This window comes from Molothrus ater, chromosome 14 (assembly GCF_012460135.2).
Source record: "Molothrus ater isolate BHLD 08-10-18 breed brown headed cowbird chromosome 14, BPBGC_Mater_1.1, whole genome shotgun sequence".
NCBI classification, from domain to species: domain Eukaryota; kingdom Metazoa; phylum Chordata; class Aves; order Passeriformes; family Icteridae; genus Molothrus; species Molothrus ater.
In genome coordinates this window covers 9797201-9823453 of record NC_050491.2, presented here as the reverse complement: position 1 = coordinate 9823453, position 26253 = coordinate 9797201, and the positions used below count along the sequence as shown (strand labels likewise).

Genomic DNA, 26253 nt, shown 5'->3' with positions numbered 1-26253 from the left:
ACTTCTTCCATGTGTTTGTTAAAGCCATCTTAACTCTCAGCACTCTCCTCTTTCTCAAGAAGTCTTACCTTTATACCTAATATATTTCTATACCTGAAAATACAAATATACCCCCCTCTCCTGCAATCCTCCTAGAGGAGGAGGTGAAATGATGGTTTCCTTTTTCATTACCGAGTCATATTTTATACTTAGGAACAAACAAAACCTAGTCTTGGGCAACAGTAAATGTTTCTCCTTTGAATACTTAGAGATTTGTGGTAGTATCAAGCTCCTCAGTAATCCAGGAGAGCAGACACGACAATTCCCAGCTGAGACACCCTGATGAATCTGTCTCAGTGAGAGTTCCCCCAGTAAAGAGTTCAATGACATTTCAGGGTTATGCATCTGTATCTCAATGTTTGCATAGCCCAGAAATGCCTAGCACTGTTTGCTATACCATTATATTCTTCAGTGTACAGCAGTGTATTTTCCCCTTGATCCCTCTCTGCATAATTCCTTTTTTGTTACTGTTATACATTGTCTAAAGAGATGCGACCAATGTTATAAATTCATGCACTGAGATACATATGCCCTTAAAATTTGGTCTGGCCTTTCCCAATGTTGAAACCATCACTCCTGTCCCTTGTACATGGAGTGAGAAATGACAGGTCACAGTGTCAGGAAGCACAGAGGCTTTAATTTCCTTACCCTTCATGTGAATATAATTTAAGACCCAACACCCACCTCCAGTGCCTACTCATAAATAGTGATAATATCATGAAGGATAGGGACGACTTCATATTCATACTTGAGAATTCATTTGTATATAAAATAGTCATTTCATAGTCAGGGATGGTTAAATCCAAGAACATGAGATGCAATTTTCAGAGGCACTGAACATTTGCATCACCTGCTGAAATCAATAGGAGCAGTAGGAGCTCTGCACCTTTGATCAATACGACCAGTGATTTGCAAGTCCAGAATCAGCTGCTGATAAAATGGTAAAGTATCATGGAAGAAAAATCCTATTCACTAATGGGCTAAAAATAACTACTAAATGAGCAGCCACAGCACCCATCCTACTGGGCTTAAAGGAAATGATGTGGTGCTGCAAAAAACCAAAAGAAATACTGTATTTCTTATTCTATCTCTTGTATTTGCCTAATTTACTCTAGAATTTTTTAGCAAGACTCTCAGGCAGACCAGGAACTGCTGGTGGAGCTGCTGCAGCCCCCCATGCATTGGTGAGAGGCACCAACATCACCTCCCTGAGGTGCATCCCAACTGCTCACCTGCCTCTCTTGTGGGCAAACTCAACAACTTAGCCCCAGATTTACGTGATTTACATTTCTCAACTCATAGAAATACAGAAAAATGAAAAATAAAAATATGCAGGACTTTTTCCATAGAAAGTAATTCAACAAATTTACAATTACACCTCCAACAGTCTGAAGAACAAACATTCACTTTATGAAATAAGGTTTTTTTGGAGTAACTACTATGACTTTAGAACCTATTCACAGAGATTACTCCTGTTGAAGTGAAAATAATGTGTTTTTCTTGATAAACTAAAGATTTTTGATAAATCTGCTGTTACACAACCATCAACGGTGTTCTATAATTTCCTTACTGTCCATATAATAGTCAAATTTATTTCAGAAAGGCAAAATAGTAAACACAGCAATTATAGGCCAAAAGAGGATTAATGGAGAAATAATATTTTTTTAACTGAGTAGTAGTTCAAAGGAGAGAAAATACAGAAGAATTACATGTTCTTATGTAAAAGCTTTGCTATTGAGTCTCACTGATAAGAGGGAAAGGATGAAAAATAAAAGAACAAAATCATTTTGCTAGTTTACCTTTTGATTGGAAAGAAATCACAGCTTAGAGCACTCTGGCACAGGTCTCAGCTCATTACAAATATAAGAGCCACTTGTAAATTTTGATGTGGAATAAGCTTCATGTCTCTAAGACTTTGGAGATGCTCTGACTTGAGGCTGAGATTGGGTGTAGTTTTAAAAGTAATGTATAGCTTAAGCATTAAATGGCAATGAAAAATACTTGAAAAAGAACATTTAAGTTCTTAGATAAGGAGAAGAAAAAGCTTGATGTTAAATTTTCATCAACACTCATTTGGCCCGAAATTGTCGTTCATGGTAAGTTAATGCAGGCTATGCCAAAAAATACAATGATGAGAACAATTTTGCCTTTTAGAAGTCTCCATTATTTTTCCAGTAACAACTGCTGAGCTATCACAGGTTAAGTTTGGTCCTGAAATTAAAATGAGTTTTGTTTTACAATGTAGGCCCATGTCTTTTGTGATTGCTCAGACACAACTTCCTCTGATTTGAAGAAAACCTGGTGGAGTGAGTGATCTGAATCACGGTGAGCAAAGAGAAAACACTTGGGGGAGTGAATTTTAACTTCAGTGTTACATACAGTCTGAATTCCTGTATTCAACTACTCATTTGAAAACATGCACATTTAAATTTTTGATGTGAAAAGATATGTAAATATACAAGCCTACAGAGGCAGTGAACTCTGGAAACAGCTTATATGCTATGATTCAAACCCAGCAAAAGGGAAAGAATTTAGCTATCTGAGTCACAAAAAGAGACAATAAACTTATTTAAATATTTAACCAACCAGAAACGGGCAGAGGGAATAGTCACTTGGAATAATCTAACTAAGACTACGTGCAACTCAAAAATTCCTGGGAAAAACAAGAGCAAATAATGGCATCCTGAAAATTTTTCTGAATTAGAACTCCTGGTTGAAAAAATTGTATTTTTTCCATAGAAAACATAAATAGAAATTGTAATAATTTATTAAATGCAAAGACATTTCCATTTTACCTGCTTCTGCTTAACTAAAGAAAACATGCTACATCCTTGTGTTACCAAGATATGACAAACAGACACATCTACAGGAGCGTCACACAGAGCTCTTTAATTCATGGTGACAAGCAGTGCTTCCAGCCTTCTGAGGGTGAATGACATACAGCAGTATATCCCCAGAAAGTTACAGAAATTTCAGTGGCAGACTTGAAAACTAAACAGGGATGAAAGAGGCACTGCTTCAATCCAGATAAAATCTAAATGGTGTGGGTGGGATAAAATGTGCAGCAAACAGATGAGGCTGCAAAAATGATACAGCCTGTCCTAACCGAGGGCATATGCTCACCAGCTGTTATGTAAATCTGCAATTAATGGAGCTTACAAGATCCTCAGGTGCTTTCAAATCATCATGCACCAGAAATGCTCAAATCTGCTTTCCCATATGCATTAGGTGAGGATGTTAGGAAAAAATCCCTCCTGATGAGCACCTTGCTGACAATCACCAGAACTTTGTCACTATGGGACCGAAGAAAACCTCAGTGGGAAACAAGAAATTATTGAAATTTTAGTAATTTTCACTATAGATTCAGAGTTATTCAGAGAGTATAGAAAATCAGTGGCCATTTATCAGTTTGGAGGTATCTGTACTTGTATTTTTGTTGAATTTTACCAAGTATGAACTGCACTCTTTCAGACAAACCTGGAATTATTCCCATTCAAGCTGCAGGGTATCAGGAATACTCTGGCTCCTGCCACCTGTGAACTGCCATCTAAAACAACAGTCTAAGAGTGTGTGAGATAGCAAAAAGAAATTAGTTTTCCCTTTGTTTACAGAAGCCACAGTCACATTCTTAAATTCTACACACAGAATGTTCTTTAATATTTTCAATTCAGATTGAAAACCCAATGCAATAATTAAAGTTCAGGCTAAATGTTATGTAGGAAACTAGAAAGAATTGCTCTCTTCTGTATACTTGTAACCACATTGACTTCAAGCAACCTCCAATACACCTGTCCTCCAAAAAGAAAAAAAATCAAACCAAATAAACCTCAAACCTGAGGAAGCCCTTTCTAGCTACTCTGATAAACCTGTCCAATGTATTTTGCTAACAAAATGGCAAAGTTGGTACTATGTAACCCACTTTTTAAACATAAATTCAATGAAGGGATACCAAAATCTATCTTAGACAACACGGTATAAAAATGTTTTAGAGCTAGTTGTCATTCTAGCAAATGATATAACAATTAGGAGGAAAATCATGTAAGATTTAAATGGTGATGAGACTGAAGAAATTAACTAAGGGCAGCAAGGCAAAACACAATTAAACATTACCAGTCTTTCCAAATAATTCTTTAAGAGAACCAATGTTGTAAGGCATAATATGGAAATCAAACGTTTAAGAAAATATCACAGCAATTAAAATCAGCAGGAGTCCTCTGCCAGTATAAACATGTAAACTTGAATAATATTTCCTTCTCTGTTAGGCAGCATCAAGGTTAACAGAGTAGAAAGTTAATGAGAATTCTATGTTCAACCTTTAGCCAATCCAGTGTTTTGTCTGCCAGGATTTAAAAAGCACCAATGGCAAATATTACCAGTAAGACATGATTTGTATTAGTGCAGAGCAAGCAAGACAGAGCAGGGGAGGTGAAAGAATAATTCAGCAGAGGAAAGGGTCAGCGCTTACCGATGACATAGGTGAGCAACAGTGCCAGGGTCACTGTGATAGCAGTGGCACTCAGAGCTGTGCACTTCCAGTTGCAACACCTGTAAGGTTTGTTAAAAGTGAAGGCAGGTCTGGAAAAGGTACTTCTAGGAAGAGGCCTAGGAGGTGGAGAGTAAACAGTATTGGATGTTAAGGGATAGTTCTGACTGGCTGCGCTGAAGATAGCTGAAGACCCAGATCCATGTTTAAACAGGAAATGCCTACAAAGAGAAGACAAAGAATGATGTTGTAAAACCACTTGGTGATGTAAAAAGCAAAAGGAACTATATAAGCACTGTATAGCACATACTTCATACAGCCACAGAAAATATCAAAGACAGGAAAATATGTATTTGAATACCCTCTGCAAGTTTTTTAACCATACCACAAGATGTCCAGCAATGTTTTAGTGAAACAGCACACCATAAATAAATTCTAAGCAATTTCCCCGTGTTTCAGAGTAATGCTGAGGGAAGGTTGTTTCTCAGTAGAGTACTGGGATCCTCCAAGATGAGCAGCCCATGTGCCTTCACACAGGTGTGACAGAGACATGGGAACTGCTGCCAGCAGTATCCCCTCCATCCACACCTAACTGGTTGATTCACCTGGAATACTCCCAAAATGCTAAAGCTAGTGCCACTGTGAACATCTATTTTTTACCATAGAATATAGGAAATTAAAAAAAAAATAACTAGTCACCTGATTTACAAGGATAATCCATTCTGAAACTGTAGTTACTATATAGGTGAGCACAATTGCTTTACTGCTCTTAATTGAGCAATTCTGAGAGTAGTTTTTATTCAAATGCTTTTGCCTACTGCAGTGATTCTCAAACATACTAACAAAGAATTCATTTGGAGACCTATTTCAGCATACTTCACAGGACTGATTGCCTTCAAGAAAAACAGTGAAGACTTACATTAGCACAAAAAATGAGGCACAAAAAATGTGCCTTGCAGAACAGGCTCTGGTGCAGAAGTACAGAGTAGTTTTTTATAGGAGGAAGGATGGTTTTTTAGGACTGGTAAGGGCTCTCCAAGAGAATTTAAGAAAGGTTATTTAATGTTAAACAATAACTTACTGTGATATGTGCTCAGAAATTGTGGCAGAAAGGGCTACTTCAGGGCTGACCATACCAACCAGATATTCTTTTAGAAACACCAGCTTTCTTTGGTCCTTCTTGCCTTTGTTTTATCTAAGGGAGCAAGCTTCTTCAGTGCCCTCTTTTCTGACAGGTGCACCTCTAAAACTCATGCCACAGCATGCACCCAAAGGAGTTTAGAGCAGCTTGGTGTTCCTCTGTCTCAAGCTAAGCAAGCAAGTGACATGGTCCAGAATCTTCCCAATGACAAATGTCTTTATGCCTTCAGCAAGGCACAAGAAGAGTTTTTGAATGTATAAATGGATCAACCAATCCATGCTGGAGAATTTCTTTGACGAACACACAGCGGGATCAAACACTCAAGAGTATGAAACATTGTTATACTGTGACATTTGACTTTAAGAATATTGTAAATACATGTTCCTGAAATGGTAATTGCTAAAATGGTGTAATGAGTATGGTATTATGTATTTCTATTATAAAATTTTGAAAGAAAGGTTACGGTTTTCAAATGCCAGATTATAGAAAATAAAAAGGTATTACAGAGCAGTTTTATCTTTTAAAGAGTCCTTTAGTTACATAAAAAAGAAAGCAAATGAGAATAAAGGTTAGCTTGCCTTGCAGTTTACAGGGCTTCTGTATCAGGAGATTTATGACTAAACCACAAGAATGAAATTTGAGTATTAGTTACTTCTGCTTCATGAATATTACCCAAATGAGCTGCATTCAGACAAAACTGGACATCTGACCCTGACTGAGTACAGCACCCTGGCAGTGCATCAGACAACACATTCTAGCTTTCCTTCCCACTGACTTCTACAGCTGTAAATGCACACATTAGAAAGATGGCATTGCTCTCCACATTGTAATGTTACCTCTATTTTAGTCCAAAAATTATAAACTCATATACAGTAAAATAATAAATTCAAATGAAGTAATTTAACTGTTTACAGGACTATATAAACTTGCTTCCTTCCTATCAGGCCAGGAGAGCACAGTTGGTTATTTTGGATTCAATGCTTTGCTGTCACACATGAAAGCCTCTGCAAGTATGAGAAGTTTTTTCTCAGTCAGCAGTTAACGAGATACACAGTCACTGAGACTTCTGGAAGGAAAAAATGTCATGGCAAAATTCCTATTGATATCCAGGGAAATAGAAACAGAATCACCACATAAAATAAGACGTTATTAGATACAAGCACATACATATGAGAAGTATGTATGCATATATACATACATACACATAGATATACACAAATACTACAAATATAAAAAGTCAATTGTTCTTTGCATGCTTTACTTGTTCAAGACATAATGATAAAAGCCTACTTATTTGATAATTTCTCATTTAAATTTTTTTGGAAATTACAGCAAAAAGGTCTGATATTGGCAGTATTGATTGTCCTTTATGGTGCATAGCTCAAAGGTATCAGAGGTAAAGGGAAGGAAATGCAGAACAGAAAATTGTTATTATTACAGTTCTAACAACCTGCAATCAATAGCCAGGAATAATTTCATACTCTTGCACAGGAATTTATAACAAGGGCTTGATGATATAGTGCTAGTGTGCAGAGGCACTTCTCTATTAGCAGCAGAATGCACAGAACCTGGATCCAGGTCACTCTCTTCTGGACAGATGAGTCCATTCACACAGAGGAGAATTTACAGTGCTCTTATTTGTAATAAAACTGAGATTCTGAAGCAATGGTACACTGAAACTGAGCTACTAGTGAAATGCTGAGAAAACGTTTAAAAAACCCAATTGTTTACAACTTCAATTTTTGGGAGTGTATATTGAGTACCCAAAGACATTTCTATAGAATTTGAAAAACACTGGTGGCACAAAGACAGATTTCCAAAGCCAGACTGTGACTATGTTCTCATAAACTCAGATGACTCCTCATCTGTCTGAGCACACCACGGTTCCCAAAGGAGTCAGGACATGCTAAACTGTTGCTATCAATTCTATAAAATCAGGCTCTCTTTCTAAAGAGCAAAATAATAAAACCTGCAGTTCAAAAGTTTAGATTTGACTGCAGCCTGATGTGTGCTTTAATATTTGATCTAAGAGAAAAGCTAAGGCCTGTGGTGGATTTTTTTTTGTAAACTGAGAACACAAGAAAAATTAGAGCATTTATAAGGGTGATTGATAACACCACTTCTTCCAAGTGGAGAAAAACTAAATGTTCACAAAAATATCAAAAACATCCATAAAGAAGATAATAATATTCTCTTAAAAAAAGAAATATAGGACATAATCTGTAAGGCTTTTGTTGGTGAAATGAAAGTCACTTAATATTATTACACTGATAACTCCAATACATAAATAAATACTAAAGGCTCAGAAATAACTTCACATATAGAAGAGGCAGTTGGAATTCTTAGCTAGGAGAAGGCTGGAGAAGAGTTCATTTCTTTACACACCTCTCCATCAGGATATTTCTTTATTTACTTTTGGCTCCTTATCTGGAACAGCAATTTAAGTCTTATAAAAGCTTGAAGCAACATCCCAACTGAATTCATGTGGCAATAACATAATACTATTACCAGAAAGCAGATTAACCTCACACAGAATTCTGTAATTAAATTCTGAGAAAATAGTTTTATATCCTGATACTGTAGAAATGTCCCTCAACTTTGTCAAGGGCTTGGTATCACTTCTGTAACTTTTTATGCATTAACTCTGTACCAAGCATCTGTAGGCTCACACCTTCATTTGTTCCTATAACATGCTTTCCTTCCATTTCCATTAAAAATCATCAGTTTGTAAGAAGAAAAAATGAAGAACAACAGCAGACTTGAAAGGGAGCCAACAGCTAAGTTAGAAACACAAATCTTGCTGTACCTTGGCTGAAAAATTAGTCTGCATTTCTCCTGGATAACAAGTAGGAATACATTTGTACCTGTACATGTTTCACATTCAAGAAGTAGTTACCTACAGCATTACAAATTGCTGCAAATCTATGTGATAGAAAAACTAGGAAGACTTCAGTTCAATCATTAAAGTTGATCAATTTATTTTCAACTACATTTTACAGCTGCATACCATGTATGTAATTGTATATCTATACTGATATTTAATTGAAGAATTCCTTTAGATGTCAACAGAAGTGCAAAGGAAATTTTTAAGAGGCATAGCAAATGAAACAGAAAAAGGATTCTGTTTTTTTGGCATAGCCAGAAAATATATAGAGATGGTAGCCAAAAGGGACTTGGAACCCATACAGTTTCCCATTTACTCTAGCAAACATTGACAAGAAGACATTGGTACCAGCCCATTTTAAGTCACTTAATATTTCTTGTGACAGTAGTAAGAAGCAGAAATTCCCTCTCTCCTGGTTTTCTATCCATTCTATTCTGTACTCAAAGTGGGAGGGGAAAGAAGAGGACACTTCTAAACTTACATAAAAATCAGAATATATTTTTTTTATAAATCTCCCATATGGCTCTCAACAAACTATACAGTATAAAACCACGGCAACTATTATATATATATATATATATATATATATATATATATATAAAAACCAAGACTCCCACTTGATCACAAAGATATACACACTATACCCTCATCCTGAAAAACAACCCAGGAAAACTGTATCTGAATATAAGACATGACTTATAATTATAGATAGACCTGACCTGTAATTTTATAGCCTTTGTTTCACCTTTTTGTGTACAAGAACTATGGGAACAAAATAGTCATGGGTGAAGACAGAAATTGCCATGAAAACTACTTATCTAATTTATTTTATAATTGTATTTTTCCATGATATCTATCCAGAGATTTGTCTTTGGGAACAGAACCACTTTGTTAAAATTTCCTCTTTGAGCTGGACTTGCATTTTGAATCATTCATACAGAATTGCTTCCCTTTATTCACTCATGTTTTCTTTACAAGGCATCTGAAAACTGAGCAGTGTGACCCTGGATGTGAAAGGATGTAAAAGGAACCTGTGTCCCTCTCTTTTTGCCCCAGTAGTGAACAACTGATGTGATTCTGGCTCACTTGTCTGCTGTTGCTGTAGGCAAGCTAGGCCTGCTAACCAGGTGACTAAACTTCAAAGTCTGGCAGAAATCTGGGATAATAATTATATAAATATAGGATGGTGCCAAAATCAATCAACAACAGCTTCTATATTGGAACTGTTGTCCAAAATACAACTGCTTTCTGGTTTCATTTGCTATTTAATGAAGAAAATAAAATGAAAATTACCACAGTGAGGACATAAATTACTCTTGCATATACCAGTATGGCTTTGTTACTGTGACACATGGTGACATCTCTACATTAATTCAGTAATCCTCAAAAGTTCTTTCTGTGGTTTAAAATTTGCTGTAGTACTCCAACTCAAACAGCAGTTGAGTAAAACAACCAATCAACACAGAAATTTGTGATATAAGGAAGGAATAATCTCATGGCTAGCTCTATCTTTTTTCCCCTCAAGAAATTTTAAGATTATTTTGTGGAAAATATGAAAAACAGTAACTACAAGAATATTTATGAAAGTCATATAAAGTACATAATATTTGCAGAGCACATTGAAACCATGAATCAAGAAGGATAAAAATCCCAATATTGTAATTTTATTGCCTATATTCTATGGTTGGAAGCATGACTTAAAGAAAGGAATGAGTGAATGAAGTAGCTGTCCCTCAGTTCTATTTGCCATCAATTTCCTTCTATGAATATTCATGCATATTCTGACTTTTGTTCCCAGCATTTCAGTCTGCTACCAAGTACCTACACTCACCTGCATATGATCTAATCCAAGCTGTACAGCTACTGTGAAAAATAAGACAAAGTTTACCTGACAAGAGATGTATCATATTAACTACATAAATATATTTAGTCTTTGAAACCAGCTTACCTAGAAATAGCTAGCCAGAAAATAGTAACATCACACATACATATCTGATTTTTTTGGAAATGAAAAGGTAGAATTGTTTTCATGCCTCTGACCACTTCTCACAACCTAGACTCTTTGTATTAACCTGTATTTATTGTTCTCTTTCAAAGTTTAGCTTCAGTCTATTTCTGGTTTTGTAAAGTGAGACACTATTTCATAGAAAGCTAAAAGACTGTTTGCTCATTGGTGGCCATAAAATGACAGCATAGCTTTACACTTAGTTATAACTTTATATACCGTCACATTATTCAAAATAATGAGCAAGGAGTATCTGCAATTGATTATTCAAGTTACTATATTTAGTCTCCATAAAAAACCCTTACACAAATATATCCCACTATTCCAGGGAAGCCCACACCAGAGTTTCTCACAAACAAAAAATACAACAGAGTGCAGGAACAATTTAAATTTCCCTACTGTCCTTAGTGACTGGATCTCAAACTGCTCAAGGCAGGACCCTCAAGTGCCATTGCTGCTGACATGAAAGTTGCACTTCATTGTAGCTGACAAATGTTTATATTTTTATTTCCATAAAAGACAGCTTCCTTCTCCCATTATTAAATTTAAGGTCATATTTACAACTTTTATTTTCAGTTCATGGTCATCTTGACAATCTTCAATTTATCTTTTGGAATTCAGAAGACAAATATTTTCAGATCTTTTGTGCTGTGCACTGAAAACACATGGGACTCAGAATTAATTTAAAACCCTTGCTGTGTGTCTGTTTTAACATGGTCAGCCTCTGTATGTGTTGATTTATTGTTTAATTAGGTAGAAAATGAGAAAATACAAGAGAAATGTCATAATAGCAAATACTGACTACCGTAATTTGAAGAAAAGATCATAAAGGAAGCCCTCTCCTGCATTTATTCTTGGAAAGGCCCAAATCTGGTCATTTAACAGGGGAGAAGGCTCCATTGGCAAACAAGTTCCCAGTGAATTGCATTGCTCAAGTAGCCAGTGTCTCCCTGTTTGGTGGCTTATGATCATTAACACCTGTCTGCCTCAGGAGCTCTAAAAGCTGCTCTGTTTGCTATGGAAACCTTGAACTGGGAAAAATCTCAAGGCACAAAAAAGTGTTTTCTGAGTCTCTGCACTGGAGGCAAGATTCATGAGATGCACAAGATGTTCAAATGCCAAGACCAACAAAAAAGATCAAACCTTCCAAGAGCCCACACTGAACTGAGTGTGAATTTCTAGATGCAGTTTTATTTAATAATTTTTCCTTTTAAAATTACTCAGCTTACACAGAAAGGGACTATATACAGGTGTCTGTGATTTGAAAGGCCATCAATGTACTTCCTGAAGAGAAAAAAGTAATTATGAGGTTGATTTAAAAAGATAAACAGTAGCACAGAATTACATCAAACAGAAGTATAACCAAGTTATTTCCAGGAAAAAAAAAATAGAGCTAATCATACCTATACACCTCAAATAACTATGTAAAAGAGAAAGGAATGATTCCATCTATATGATGATTCAAACACACTTCTTGAACTCCAAAACTCTCAATGTTTTCAAGTGTTTAGAGACATAATCAAACTTTTGGGCTCTGAAATATTGCCGAATTTTTACTAAAAATAATAACTGCCTTGAACCCCAAATACTCTTCTTATTATTCTCATACTTCAAAGTTTTATATAAATTAATGATAATTGCATCTCAGGTTTATGGTCTGGTACCTCACTGTCCCCTTAGAGCAGCTATTACCATGGTGATAAGATTGCTTAAATTAAGCTGTCTTTTTCCACAGGACTTGGCTCATTGCCAGTGCAGTGAAGGGAGATTTCAGTCCATTCAGCACAGCATTAACCTTACTGCCAACACTGCTAAATGGGCTAGAGGAACTAGGAAGAAATCTGATTTAAAAAAGGAAGGAACAAGCAAATATCTTAAATACTGACGCACAAAACAGGACTAAAAACTCCACTTTGAAACAAAATCAAAATTAGCTAAATTTTGAGATTTAGGCATAAAACTTAAAAATTCTAATGCTTTGGTAATCTATGTCAAAACTTAACTCAAAATAAGTGTGACCAATGGTTTATCCATGACGGATCACTAACAGACTATAAGGAGGATAAGAAAAATGACAGGTAAAAATCCCTACTTAACATCTAGATTTTACTTCTTTGGGGATTTCACTGAGATGGGAAAATAAATAGCAAACAGCAGGAAAAAATAAAGAAAGTAAGAAAGCAATATATGGAAACAAATACTGAGTTAACTAGAAGGACATGGAGAAAATGAAAAACATTCCTTGGAGTTATCAGGGTTTAATACTTACTCCATAAAAAGTAGTAAGCTATGTTCAGATCGGGCTGTCAGAGATAATGACAATGTATTACACTGTAAATCACAAGATTTGAAGCATTAGAGCAAAGTATCTATGAAGCCTGATAAAACAATTATTTTAGTGGAAAGGAAGGGAATAGGCAATAGGTTACAAGTACTTTATTCTGGGGGAGAGGGAAAAAATCAATTTTTGTGAGAGGCCAGTAACATTATCCTAAAAAAAGAGAGTCAATGTTTCCTGTGTTTTTATGTGGTATGAGAGATCCTTGCAGTCATTTTCTGGCAACACATAAAAATTATTTCTTTGTGTGACAGTGAAATTACTGCATGTTCATAAGTAATTTTAATAATGGCTATGTTTATTTTTCCCAAACCGTCTGCGCATGCATAGATGGAGATTGCATTTGCATCTCTGGGCACATTACAGCGTTGAAGGTTGCAGCACAGTCACCAGTTTGAGCTGCTACACCTCCTACAGGTACAACTCTTCTCCAATTCCCTCAGCAGCAGGTGTTCCATAACATGTCCTCTGGAGTTCTAAAGCTGTTAATTCTTATTTTTATTTGGGTTGCTTATAATCAGAATAACTGCCAGAGTTAGGGAACTGGCCTTGGCAACAACACACAGACAGACTTTAATTTTAGCTTTTAGTGTGAACTTGAACAAGTAATTTCATCTTTCCAAGTCACTGTCATCATTAAACAGTTGCATTAGTAAGTTAGGTCTTGACAAAACTGCTTTGCAGATTAGTGTGTGTAACACCTCTAGATGAAGCACAAAACAAAATTTCTGATTTGCCCTTTTCTATAAAAATGTAACTACATTTTACTGTACAACATATATGTATATGGACACATATTGTACCACAGTATATGTCTTTACTGCAGCCCTTTGCCATCTAACCTAGGGTTTCAAACACTAATTATATAAGAGAACAGGTTTAATCTGAGTATTGCAAATATTTTCAGAACTAGAGAATTTTCTTTTACATAAATATGACACATTATGAGCAGACTCAAAGTTGCTTCATTTCTGTCTGTCCAGAGTGAATAGGTTTTACAGTCACATGATTAGATTTAGGAAATCTTTTCCTGTCTGAAAATTCTCTAATATTCCATGGCAGTAGAGATAACATCAAACACATGTTCTGTTTATGGATTACCAAGGGATACAGTCGGAAGAAAAGCTGAACATGTGTATTCTGATTTTTGCCTACTTGTTACAGTAGGGAATACAGTACTGTCTAAGTTTTCTTTTTGATTGCAAATGTTCTAAATTTAACAACAACAAAAAAATCTCCTTAGCTATATTAGGTATGTAGATATTAGCTAGATTTGGTATTATTAAAGATCTGGCACAAAACATATCACTGAAATGTTTCACTTTATTTTGTAGGATTATTTTTAATGGGCAGCTAAACACTAATGGAGAAGGAAAACAAGGGAATCCAGATCTTAGGCCAAAGCACCAGTTCAATTCTAGCAGAATCATTCCTTGGTAAAGGAGGGATAAACAAGCTGCAAGCCCTTCATTTTCCCTAAGGCTGTGCTGTGCACTGTAGACTTCTGGGAAGTGGTGATCACAAATGTTTCTTATTACAGCGTTCCCCTGCTATAGCACTTGTCTGCACACAAACTGCAGATATATTCTGGCAAACACACTCACAGGTTTTCCTTATGGATTACCCAGCCTTTCAGCCAGCTTCTTGAGAGGCTTCTGGAGTGACCAGTGGGGGCATGAAATCAGCTGCAACAACCACTGAAGGGTCAGAACATGGAAAATTCCCAGGCTCTGTGAATGACTAACATGTAGCCCAAAGGATGTTTTCCAGTTTGAATTCTTACTTCACTGCACAGCCCTTTATATAATTATAGATATAGCTACATATCTCTGTATTTGTCCTTTAAGAGAAGCTTCAAATTTGCAAAAAATAGTAAGAAACGAGAAAATTTAAACCAAACTCGAAAGAAAAATAAATTGCAAAGTATTGTCCCCAATGAAGTCTGATGGAAATGCCATGAACGGGGATGCAGAGCCTTGAAAAGATCTACTTGACTTTTAATTCAAGAGAACCAAAAGTTAATGGGACAGAACACCCAGAGATCACCTTGCTTGCAGAATTAAGTATAGACAGATAGATAGATAAGCTTGTTACACCAGAAACAGAGAAATTTTTCTTTATAAAGACTGTAAGCCAAAGCTTCTAGCTCCAGACGGATCAGCTGAACTAAAGTGTTGTTTATGTTCACTTTTGCAGAAAAGTTTCCATCCTCCTTGATTCTTTTTGAGATTTGTCCTTAAGACAAATAAGGAAAGTTTTCTTTCAGAATGAATTGGCGTGTTCTTCAATCCCAACTTAATAGCAGAACTAAAACTTGACACTTCTGATGAGCAGCAGTCAAGTGTTTAAAGACATATATTAAGATTAATTTTTGTAATAAAATAAAACCAACCTTGTTATAAAAGAACAAAATTTAGATTTCAGTGATTAATTGTGCTAACTGGGTCTCAGGCATATGTAAAAATCAGATGTATGTTAAAAATCCGCCAAACATTTCCGTGCATAATATTTTATATTTTCTGGATCCAATTAGGTGCATGTCAGAAATTTATCTGTTTCATCAGACACAACTTTCACAAACTCTTGCCCTTTACATGCTTTAGAATGGCAAAACCCAAAGGAAACCATAGTTTAAACCTCCTGGTGCTCTGTTGACAATGAAGAGGAAGAAGACTGAAAATTAAGATCTTGTTTTAAAAATCAAGTCAGCAAACACAGCTGTAGTTGAAAGCCATCAAATTAGCTAATACTTATCAGGATCAGGTGAAAAAAAAAAACTTATTATAGCCAAAAAGACAGAGGAGATGGTGCAGAGTTTGGGTACTGAAAAGTAAGTTGCCTGAATACAGAATGTGTTTGCTCTCAATTGTTTTTCAGAGTAGATTATTTGCGTAAATTGTGAATGATCCTGAATTTGAACCCTCCCTTTCCAGCCATACCCAATGTCCATCTTGGTATTGTTTCTCCATTGCCAAATGATTATAAAATTATCTTTGGCTATATATGCAATAAAGTATTAAATACATATTGAGGAAAAGATAATTTTAGTATTGTTTCTGGTCTTTTCTTATCCACAGAAAAGCTACAGCCTGACTAGATGATCTCCAGAGGTCCCTTCAAACCTCAACCATTCCTGACTCTGTATGACTTCAGAAGTTCCAAAGTACACTGATTAAACCAAACTCCTATTTGCTGGTTACAAAATGGTCCTGGGAGAATATGGGAGGGCAAGACAAACCCACAAGCACAAATCCTGAAAGCACACAACCATAAAATGCCAGTGTAACCTACACATGTTAAAGGAAGTGCTATCTTCCAAAACTTTGCATAAATGTGCTTTTTTGTGTATTTTTGACCTAGGTCAATCAAGCAAAAACCACCACACGTCGGCTACTTGAGATGGGCTCAGGGTAAAACACATTGGCATGTCCTGAAGGACACCACCAGCTTGTGTCCATGTCAGGCCTCCTCCCCATCTCGTGTCTTTTCCCCTCTGTGCACAGCCGCGGTCCATACCTGGTTTCCAGCGGGATGTTGCTGTTCAAGACCCAGCTGTTATGAAGGTGCACTGAGTCCTGCGTGCTGGTGGGGGGCGTGGGGGCAGCGGGGCTGGGCTGGCTGCGGGTGGTCATGGATCTCCTCTGCAGCGAGTCGGCCGAGGGAGGCGGCTTCCTGGCGCACGTGCACGCGTGAGGCGGCGGAGGCGGCGGCGGCAGCGGCCTGAAGGTGAACTGGTTGTGAGGGCTACCAGGCATGTCTGAAACAGCAAGGAAAAGACAACCAAGCACACGGAGGGTTATTATTTTAGAAAGATCAAGACTGTCTTTAGATGTTGTTTTGCCTTTCGCAGCTGCAGTGTGCCTGGAGCTCAGGGCTTTCTGCTTTAAACATCCTAACCCTAGGCGTAACCCTAACCAGGTAAATCAGCCTAGGGTTAGGGATGGTCCCAAAGAAAAAGCTGTGGAGGCAGCCATGTTGTGGCAGTTTTGCGCTCCCCTTGGGATGCCTTTTGCAGCTGCAGTGTGCCTGGAGCTCAGGGCTTTCTGCTTTAAAAACCCTAACCCTAGGTGTAACCCTAACCCTAAGCCTAGGCAGGTAAATCAGCCTAGGGTTAGGGATGGTTCTCCTGAATTAAAAAAAGGAATGGGGAGACTGAAGTCTTAAACTGAAGGAGGGCAGAATTACATGAGGTATTAGGAAATAAATCTTTGTTGTAAGGGTGGTTAGGCACTGGAACAGGTTCCCCAGAGAAGTTTTGGGTGACACACACCTGCAGGAGTTCCAGGCCAGGTTGGACAGGGCTTGGAGCAACCTGGTCTAGTGGAATGCATCCCTGCCCACAACACGGGGTTGAAACTAGTCCCTTCCAACCCAAACCATTCTGTGATCCTGTAGTACATTATTATTGGGAATAAATCATTGTACTTTATCACTTTCTTTACCCTGTTTCCTGTGAATGTTGCTGCAATATTTGAAATAATTTAAAATAAAACAGTCTATTGAAACACAAACAATCAGATACAGACACACCCTACAGCAGTGTAATTCAATAACAGCCAAACAAACAAAACCCAAAAAACAACCAAAAAAGAAAAAAAAAAAGGTGGTATAACATTCACCTAATTTGTCAGGATTTTTTGGGGATGAAGGTAAAGAACATATAAATTAACAGTGAATAGCATCACAGATACCAACTGATTTTACATGGTATAATTCTCATTTAAAAAATCTATGAAAGAAATAGACAGTATAAAAATTAGTCTTGCTCTTCAATTTGAGAGAGAAAATGACTGAGTAAGTCCTACCCTCCCTAACAAACATCTTCCCTAAGATAATGTTAACACATTTCTGGAGTCTGTTACTTCATTTGTTAAATAGAGCTGAGAAAAGGTCTCTGAAGCACTAATCATCCAGACACTGAGAGAAAAGGTTTAATGGCAGATGAGCTGGCAGGGAGCTCACAGCCACTGGACCAGTCTGAGAAGGAGACTGAGCCTGTGGTGGGTGCCCAAGGCCCTGCTCCCTGGGCTGCCACTGCCCTTTGGGGCCCTCAGGCTGGCCCCAGTACCTCCAAGGGATGTTGTACCTGCACAGGCTCCTGTCCTATGCTAACAAATGCTGCCACATGGCTCAGGGTGGCTCAGCCTCAGCCATTGAGCTTCAACCCTCCTGCAAAGGACAATGAAGACACAAACATGGTGCAATGGTACTTTCAAGGAACAACAAAATCTTGCTTTCTCTACTTCTTCAAAGTCTCCAAAGAATCTCACTACAGCCAGATACACAGCTATGGACAACAGTGCTGTGGTATTTATAAAGAAGATAGGGGTAAAAATTGCTGCCTGATTGAGTAATCAGTGAACTTTTTAACCTGAAACTCCTCCAGCTACTTCACCTCAGTGTCTAACGAGGCTTTATCCTATTTCTGTACTCACCCTCACTCTCCCTTTCACCTTAGCAGATGTCCAGTTAAATTTGCAGAAATCCAGCTGGAGCAAAGCTCTGATGAACCTGCAAAAACTCCCTGCAAGGAGCTGTTGCCATCCATTTAAAACACGTATTTTCTTTATATTATGACATGTTGTGTCTTCAAGGCAAAAGATGAAAGTGTATTCCCTCCTTTCCTGGAATGGCTTGTGGAAAAAAAACCACCTTTTTCTGTGTGACAGTCCCAATTTACCCCAGCTGGAGAAACAAGGCTGTTTAGTGCTCCACATAAGCTTTTCAATGCTGTGGTAAGCAAAGCTGTCACAGATTTGGCCCAGGCTTAATCCTTTTAATTTCATTGATCTTTTATCAAGGCAGCATTCTTACAGTTGCACTAAGGTTTATGCTGTAATATTCGTTTGCATACACCAGAAAAGCAGTTCTAAGCATAATTAGAAAATTGGAGACCTCAGTAAATTAAATCACCAGAGTCAACAGTCCAGGGCTCCAAAATAATCTGCTAAGGCACTTTCATATAATAATTAATCTAGGTAAATCCTGTATCCCGCTATTTTAGAATTGAAAGCTACCTAGATTTTGCACATATTTGATGTCCAGCATCCTTATGTATTTGATCAAATACACTTCCTTACATAAGGTATCAACTTTAAACCCTCTCTACAGAAACTTTGCAGGATTATAAAATAACCTATAATTTGCATGACAAGCCATTTCAATGGTTGAGCCACTGTCCTGTTAGAAAAATGCTGATTTTTGCCAGGACACACAGTTAGACTCTACAAGGTACATCAAGAGCTGTGCAGTAAATGGCAAGCAGCCAAGGTGACACTGCTTCTCTAGGTATTTGGGAAAAAAAACCTGCATAATCTATATGGCAGCACAACTTTTAGTTCCCTTCTTCCCCTTTCATCTCTCCTGTCCCTATCCCATCAATGGCACACAATTGTCTGACAGAGTTTAGTTTGTTCCATGCAATAGATTGGTTCTGCTTTTGAACCATAAAGTCTCTATGGCTCAGAGGGTACCTTAAATCTCCCAGTGCAATTTATCACAATACATCAACATATCAGATTTCCTGGGGGAATTCCTTTTTAATTATCACACTTGTCACCCTTTCATCTAGCTACTGGCATCACAGAAAACCTCACACTGAAGCCTGATTATTTTGGTGATTTAAAAAGTCTTCATCAGACTCTCATTTCAGTGAAGCACTGCAAACTCATTAGGCTGAGAATCAGCCCTAGTTTCCAATTAGTTTTTACAGACTTTCTTATTTGGCAGAGTTGGTTTTATTTTGCTTGAAACTAAGTCTATAGCTCATTATTTTTATAACACAAAAAATATTGCTTGGGAGATAAAGCAGCATTAAATCTCAATATGCACACTTAGGATGCTTCAGGACGCTAAATAAACAGCAGACTATGTAAAATAACTTACTGCAAAATCATTTAAATACCTAAAAGGGAATATTATGCAAGATAATATGTCTAAAGCAAACAAACTTCCAAAATATATGAGACTGATATAGGAACTGGCTTACCTAATGCTATCTCTAACAACTGCTGCTTTTATTGTAATGGCTGCTAATAATGTTCATATTTTTAATTCTTGTACATCAAAACATTTATGCATGATATGCAAAGACAGACTTACTTGTTTTCATTGTCTCCATTGATGAGACAGAAATTTCCATTTATCTAAAAATGTAGCTATATAACATTATTTCAGCTCAAACTTTACACTTGGAATAATTCGCTTCAAATCAGATTTCCACCTGAGGAGTAACCAAGCCAGAAATTGTCCTCTTGATCTTCATCACTGGCTTTCTCATCTGCATTTAGCCCATTTTTTTTACAGACAAAAGAGACTGCTTAAAAAATTTATAAATTCTTTCCCCTGAGAAGTAATTTTTTAAAAATAGTCCTCTCCTTTCAGCAGAACACATCTAAAACTGCAAAGTTTCCTGAAAAGATCCAGACAAAATTCTGGTGATTTCTTTTACTCCAACTTGCACATTCCCCATCCACTTCACAAACTCAAACTTCTTTCTACCTGTTGATTTTTAAAATATGTATTTATTTTTAGGGGTTTTGCTTTCACTGTTCAATTACAAGAATAACACAGTAAGTGTTAATTTGATTAGCTCTTCTGCTTTGAGGCACTTTGCAAACTTCATGCACTCACACCAAGAGAAACTGCAGAGGAGATGGCAGCTGGAAATAAGAAAATCTTGCCTTGAAATTCTGCTAGCACGAAGGAGTTCTACTTTCTCTCTTTCCTTTGCAATTGAAGAAAGGAGTTATTTTTATCCCCTGAATATTTCTTCTAACATAAACTCATTTTCCTTAAGAGTCAGGCTAAAATGCCTTTGTAATCATCAACATGTAGCTAAATTGCTTTACAGACTGGCAAAAAGGAAATAAACAGCTTAATCAACTAGTTAGCACATAATTTAAAGTTAGTTTTGAAAATTAGCCAAGCCTTGGCAAAACTATTTTCCTAACAGTTCTGAAATATATTTCACTATACTTTCTGGATCCATATAAAAGACAGGGTAATTGAACTGTTTTATCATTTACTGACAAGGCTACAATAGCCTGTACTGTTATTAGGTGAAGTATATCAGAGAGAGTATACTAAAATGTAATGAACCATAAAAGGTTTGCATCTAACCTGTAGTGCTTTTGAAATATTTTAATTTTTTCAGTTCCTGAATTTATTATTTCTTTGTATGTTTGGATTTTTTTTTTAATTTATTGGATGTGTCTCAGTAGAGAGTGAATTAGTTGGCAATCCATTATTTAATGAACGAAACAGCAACATATGTTCAGGGAGCTTAATTCAGTTTATTTAAAAGTTCTGTGGGTATACTACTGCTCAATTACAAACCACTCTGTGATTATTTTTTAAGCATGCTTAGAAATATAGAATGGTTTGGGCTGGAAGGGACCTTAAAGATCATCTAGTTTCAAGCCCCCTGCTGTGGACAGGGACACCTTCCACTGTCCCAGGCTGCTCCAAACCCCATCCAGCTTGGCCTTGGACACTTCCAGGGATCCAGGGGCAGCCACAGCTGCTCTGGGCACCCTGTGCCAGGGCCTCACCATCCTCACAGGGAAGAATTTCTTCCCAGTATCTGATGTAAGTCTGCTCTCTGTCAGTTTAAATCCATTGCTCCTATCACTGCATGCTCTTGTAAAAAGTCCCTCTGATGTTCTTATAACCCCTTTATGGACTGGAAAACTCTGTAAGCTCTCTGTGTTCTGCACAGGAGCAGTAAGGACTGCTGACGATGGCAGCACTTCCTTTTCTTAATGTTTTTATATTAAAAGCTAAACTTGTCCTGTAAGACCTAAGTAACTATATATTTTATAAACAATCATACTGGACCTCATTCTAGGAAACTACAAAAATGTAATTACCCAGTTTTGAACACCAGAGGGAAAAGGAATGATGAAACCACCACCAGCATATCTTTCTTTAAAACTCTCTTATTTTCACAGAAGTGCACGTTTTATACTTCTTTAATTCTGATTAATCAAAGTCTTTTGTAGTACAGCACTAAACTTGCTAAAGTTCCTAATGGAGTCCATATTTATTTAGGTAGGCTAACATAAGCCTGGGATTTTCCCAAATTTTAATCTACACTCTCGATTCATTTCTAAGAAACAAATGCTGTCTACTAGAAAATCTTGACAAGTCAAATAGCATAAGTGGACTTTATTACCTGCATATGATATCAGCTATTAATGCCTTAAAACCCTTAGCAACGGTGAGCATAAGGAATTTTCATCATCAAGACTTCTGCAATTGCCAGTAATTTTCCATTATCACTGCACATCGGGATGGTAACACTGCTGAGCTCCATTTCTGGTAAAACTCCCATTACTGATGTGACAAAAGTGAAAAAATACTAGAGATCTCAGAGTTTTCAAAAATAAAATCTAAGTTTCTTGAAAGGGTCTCTGCAAACAACTATATCTTGACTCAGCTGCAGAAAGATGTGGGAGAATTTTATCAGGCAAAAGAATGGAGGTTAGAACTTATTAGAGAAGAAGAGGCAGTGATTTCTCTCTAGGGAACTATCACACAACCACCTTTTCCAACTTTCTGGATGGGATGCATTTAATAATGTCTTTCAGGACTCAAAATATTCTGGCATCTGTTGTCTTTGTACTGTATACTTGTCAGTTTTACTCTGCACAATTCTTGAAATAAGACCGATATACTTGTTTTTAAAGGTGTGTGTGGGGGAATGTTTCTGCTTTTTCTGATGATAGAGCTGTTAATATACTCAAGCCAAAAGAAGGGCTTCTGGGCCCAAAGCTAGCACTTTTTTCTCTGCAGCTGTATCAGCTGGTGCATTGAAAGACATTACCTTTCCTGACAAACTTTGCCTCACTTTAGAAGCACTTATATATGTACAGCATTAGAGCTGCAACAGCACTACTCCTCCTTAATTAACTCCATCACTCAGTGTTTTAACTTGGGAGCCTGATTGCTGAAGTAGAATAATTTTGGTCATAAACACTGCACTCTAAAATGTCCCTCTCTGTGTTGTAGTTTGTAACCTGAAACGAGTTTCAGGTTGTAATGCTGTGTACTGTGGGTGAGATGCAAGGTTTAAATGTTATCATACAGAAGCACCTGACAATATAAGCATGCCAATGTGTGTTCATATAAAATTAACATTGCCAGAGGGGAATGAAGAGCAACAGTTCCTGAGGTGCTTTTATTCTACTGAACTGCCTGAATTACAGCTTTGTTCTATGGTACTTCACATAGCTGCTAAATACTAATGTGCTCTATGTACAATATTTATGTGAAAAACATTCCATTTATGTGAAATGCTCACATTTATGTCAATTAATTTGAAAAATTTGCACTGAAACTACTACTCACTCCCTTCACTCTCCTTCATTGCAGGTGGTACAACTGCCAGATTTTAATACCCATCCAGCTGAGACAGGACTCTCTCAAATCACCACAGTCTGTGCCAACACAAGACAGGCCCCTTGGAGGCTGAGTCAGAGAGGTCAAGGACAAAATGTGAAGGGGGAAGAAAAGCAGCACTCCAGCTCTGATGGAGTCTGAGGGAACAGCCTAAACAACCAGCTCAGGCTTCCAGTGGTTTGTTTAGCAGATCAAGCAGCTGCTGGTACAATTAACATCACACAGCATTCAAAGGACAGAGTGAAGATTGACAGCTCCCAGCCAGCTTAAAGGTGGTATTTTCAGGGGAATGTGTAATTCCTGCCATTACTTAAAAGTGGTGTGTTCAGTCAATATCATGAGCTGTAACTTCTATCAGTGGGAACTCACAGCGGATAGTACAATCACTATTCTAAAACTCTGAACAAAGTGGGAGAGATTATATGTTACAGAGTAAGCCTATCATCTAGGTTTGCAAAAGACAGGCTCTTACAAGTAGCCTGGCAGAAAATTTTTGATGACCTTAGAGGTGAACAGATTTTGATTAAAGAGCAGTTTATGATTGCTAAAATAGGTTGCAAGCAGTCAGGGCTGTAAAAATTAATGTTTCTGCAGTTATTGATGGTTTTGGTGGTGAAAAATATTCAAGTTTTGGCCCTTGTGTTATTAAATTCATTAGCTGTGAGGGCTTTCTGAAAGGGATCTGTGGGTAATGGAATTAGCAACTATAAATCATATTGAAATACCCTGTGTATTCAGCCCAATAGGTCAGTGGAAATATCATGAATACAGACATATTAAACTACTTTGTCATCACCCTGCCTGCCTCTTACCTGCTTCATCTGTGTTCCTGTTATTTTGCAACATTTTCAGGGAAAAAAAGACTGCTTGAGGACATGCCCTGTTACAGACCAAATAACATAAAGCTCTGCAGCATCTGAGCTTGCTGCCCTGTCAGGGCTGAGGGGAAGACTCTTTCCTTTTAGTTCTTGCCTCCTTTGGGAGAGGGACAGTGACACCAGTTCACCAAAGTACAGAATCCTCTTCAGCTTAAAGCCCAGCCATCAGAGACATCTGTTTGTTGATTCATATTTTTGCAAACATAGACTATTCTGTGGCTCTACAGAAATATGATAAGCTCCAAGTCATGGTTAAATCTGCCAGTTATATCAGGACCCAAACTTAACCCTGATGGGCTCTGAAATTACCAGGGGCAAGATCCCAAGTGTCTTGTAGCTAACTGCACTGAGACTGAGCTGGTGCTTTGTTGGCAGCACTGCAAACTTACTCCATGTTTACTTCAAGTAAACTTCAAGAACTTTATCACTTCAAGGATGAACCATACTCCAGTTTCTCCCACCTGGCTATATAAAAGCTTTTCTCACGATACCTATCTGCACTGCAGATTATCCTGTCAAAACCAGACATCCAGAATGTCTCCTGAACATGATTTTGCAGAGCATAATTGGAAATCCTGCATCTATTTTTACAATCAATATCAAGTACAGATGTAGAAGCTTGAGGCTCTTCTGGATTATTTGGGACTTGACTCTACCCACATCTATTTACTTCATTTTTAAGACAAACCTTTTGAGAAAAATACTAATTAGGGAACATAGACAGAAATACAAACTAGCGCCTATGTTCATAATAATCTGAAGAACATGTTTATAGCTTAAAGAGAAAAAATAATGCCTCTTTTATTCAATAAAACTGCATTCCATATGCTTTATTATGGATTTCATCTTGACATTAAATTGCTTGATATGAGCATCTTCACATATATTTACAGTGACTGTTATAGGGCGTATTAAAAAAAATCACTTATATGTGGTTATATAATAACCTGTGGAGGGTGAGAAAAAGCTGTTAAATGCCTCCATAATATGTAAACATATATAGCATGTGGCTCTATATGCACATCAGCCTCAAATTTGTCAAAATCTGGTAGTGGGCAGCAGGGCAGTGCTGGGGCTGTCTAAATGGCTGCGCTCTACAGGAGCAGGGAAGTGGAAGACAGCTTGCTCAAAGTTGGCTGTTCAGGACAAACATCCCTTTTCCTAAAAAGTTTAACCAGCATTCACTGGGTGGCATCTGATTATAAATCTGTATGCCCCTGTACTGGCTCTGCAGAGATGAATTCTGGTATATTCCCTGAGATTCAGTTTAAAAGAGATTCTTCTTTCTCTGTAGACTGTAAAGCATAGCAGAGCTGTTCCTACCATTTCCTGCTTGTCATTTTGGATATCAGAGAGAAATCTTTATACAGAACCAGGCTATCAACCAGGAAAATGAAGGGCTTTTGGTAAAACCAGTAAAGCCTTTATCTGTCTCTTCCTGAATTCAAATTTCAATTTTCCTGAATTCACCTACATTCAAATTTGTTATGGGAATTAGGAATATGATCACCCATAGGAATATGACCCCTTCCCAGTCAAGAAGAGATTTTCACTTCATTTTAGTGGAATTTAGTTTTAGCCACAGTTAATAAGCTGACCAGCAGCAAGCATGTGTGCTTAGTACTGGTCAAGAAATATCATTTACAGCTTTTATTTAAAAAAATAAAATCCAAGTACACGTGCCCCTTCCTATCCTTTCATCAGAGCAGTATGACCTATAAACCAATTTGCAAATAAAGCAAATTATGCTAGGACAAATTTTTCTCAGCAACCTTATTAGTTCCCTGTTGACCAAGATAGAGAGCTCACAGGAAATCAGAGACTGTTTCCTTCATCTTCACTTGCATTCTACTTCATAAATTTTACTTGAAGAATTTCTTAGAGAAAAGTTCTTTAAGACAAATTACAGTTTTAAAACATATATTGTCCTTTTGAAGTTTTGCTTTAGAAGAGAAACAAATTTTAAAATTGACACTAATTTCAAATTATCTTTTAATTCTCTATTTAAAGAGTGAAATACTGTTTTTAAAAAGGGAAACAATTTTTTTAAAAAGGAAGAAGAATGGTAACCTTAGCTGTAGGAC

General features: G+C 37.2%; 1 protein-coding gene across 2 annotated transcripts in view; it reads right to left on the bottom strand.

Moving 5' to 3' along the window:
- The window catches only part of TENM1 (teneurin transmembrane protein 1), a 661862-nt gene that overhangs the window by 139103 nt on the left and 496506 nt on the right, over nt 1-26253 (bottom strand). For both annotated transcript variants that reach the window (XM_036401914.1, XM_036401915.2), the window contains 2 exons: nt 16407-16647; nt 4505-4743 (listed from right to left, as the gene is read on the bottom strand). In XM_036401914.1, the coding sequence (XP_036257807.1) occupies nt 4505-4743; nt 16407-16647 (480 nt within the window). The remainder of the gene's footprint in view (nt 1-4504; nt 4744-16406; nt 16648-26253) is intronic.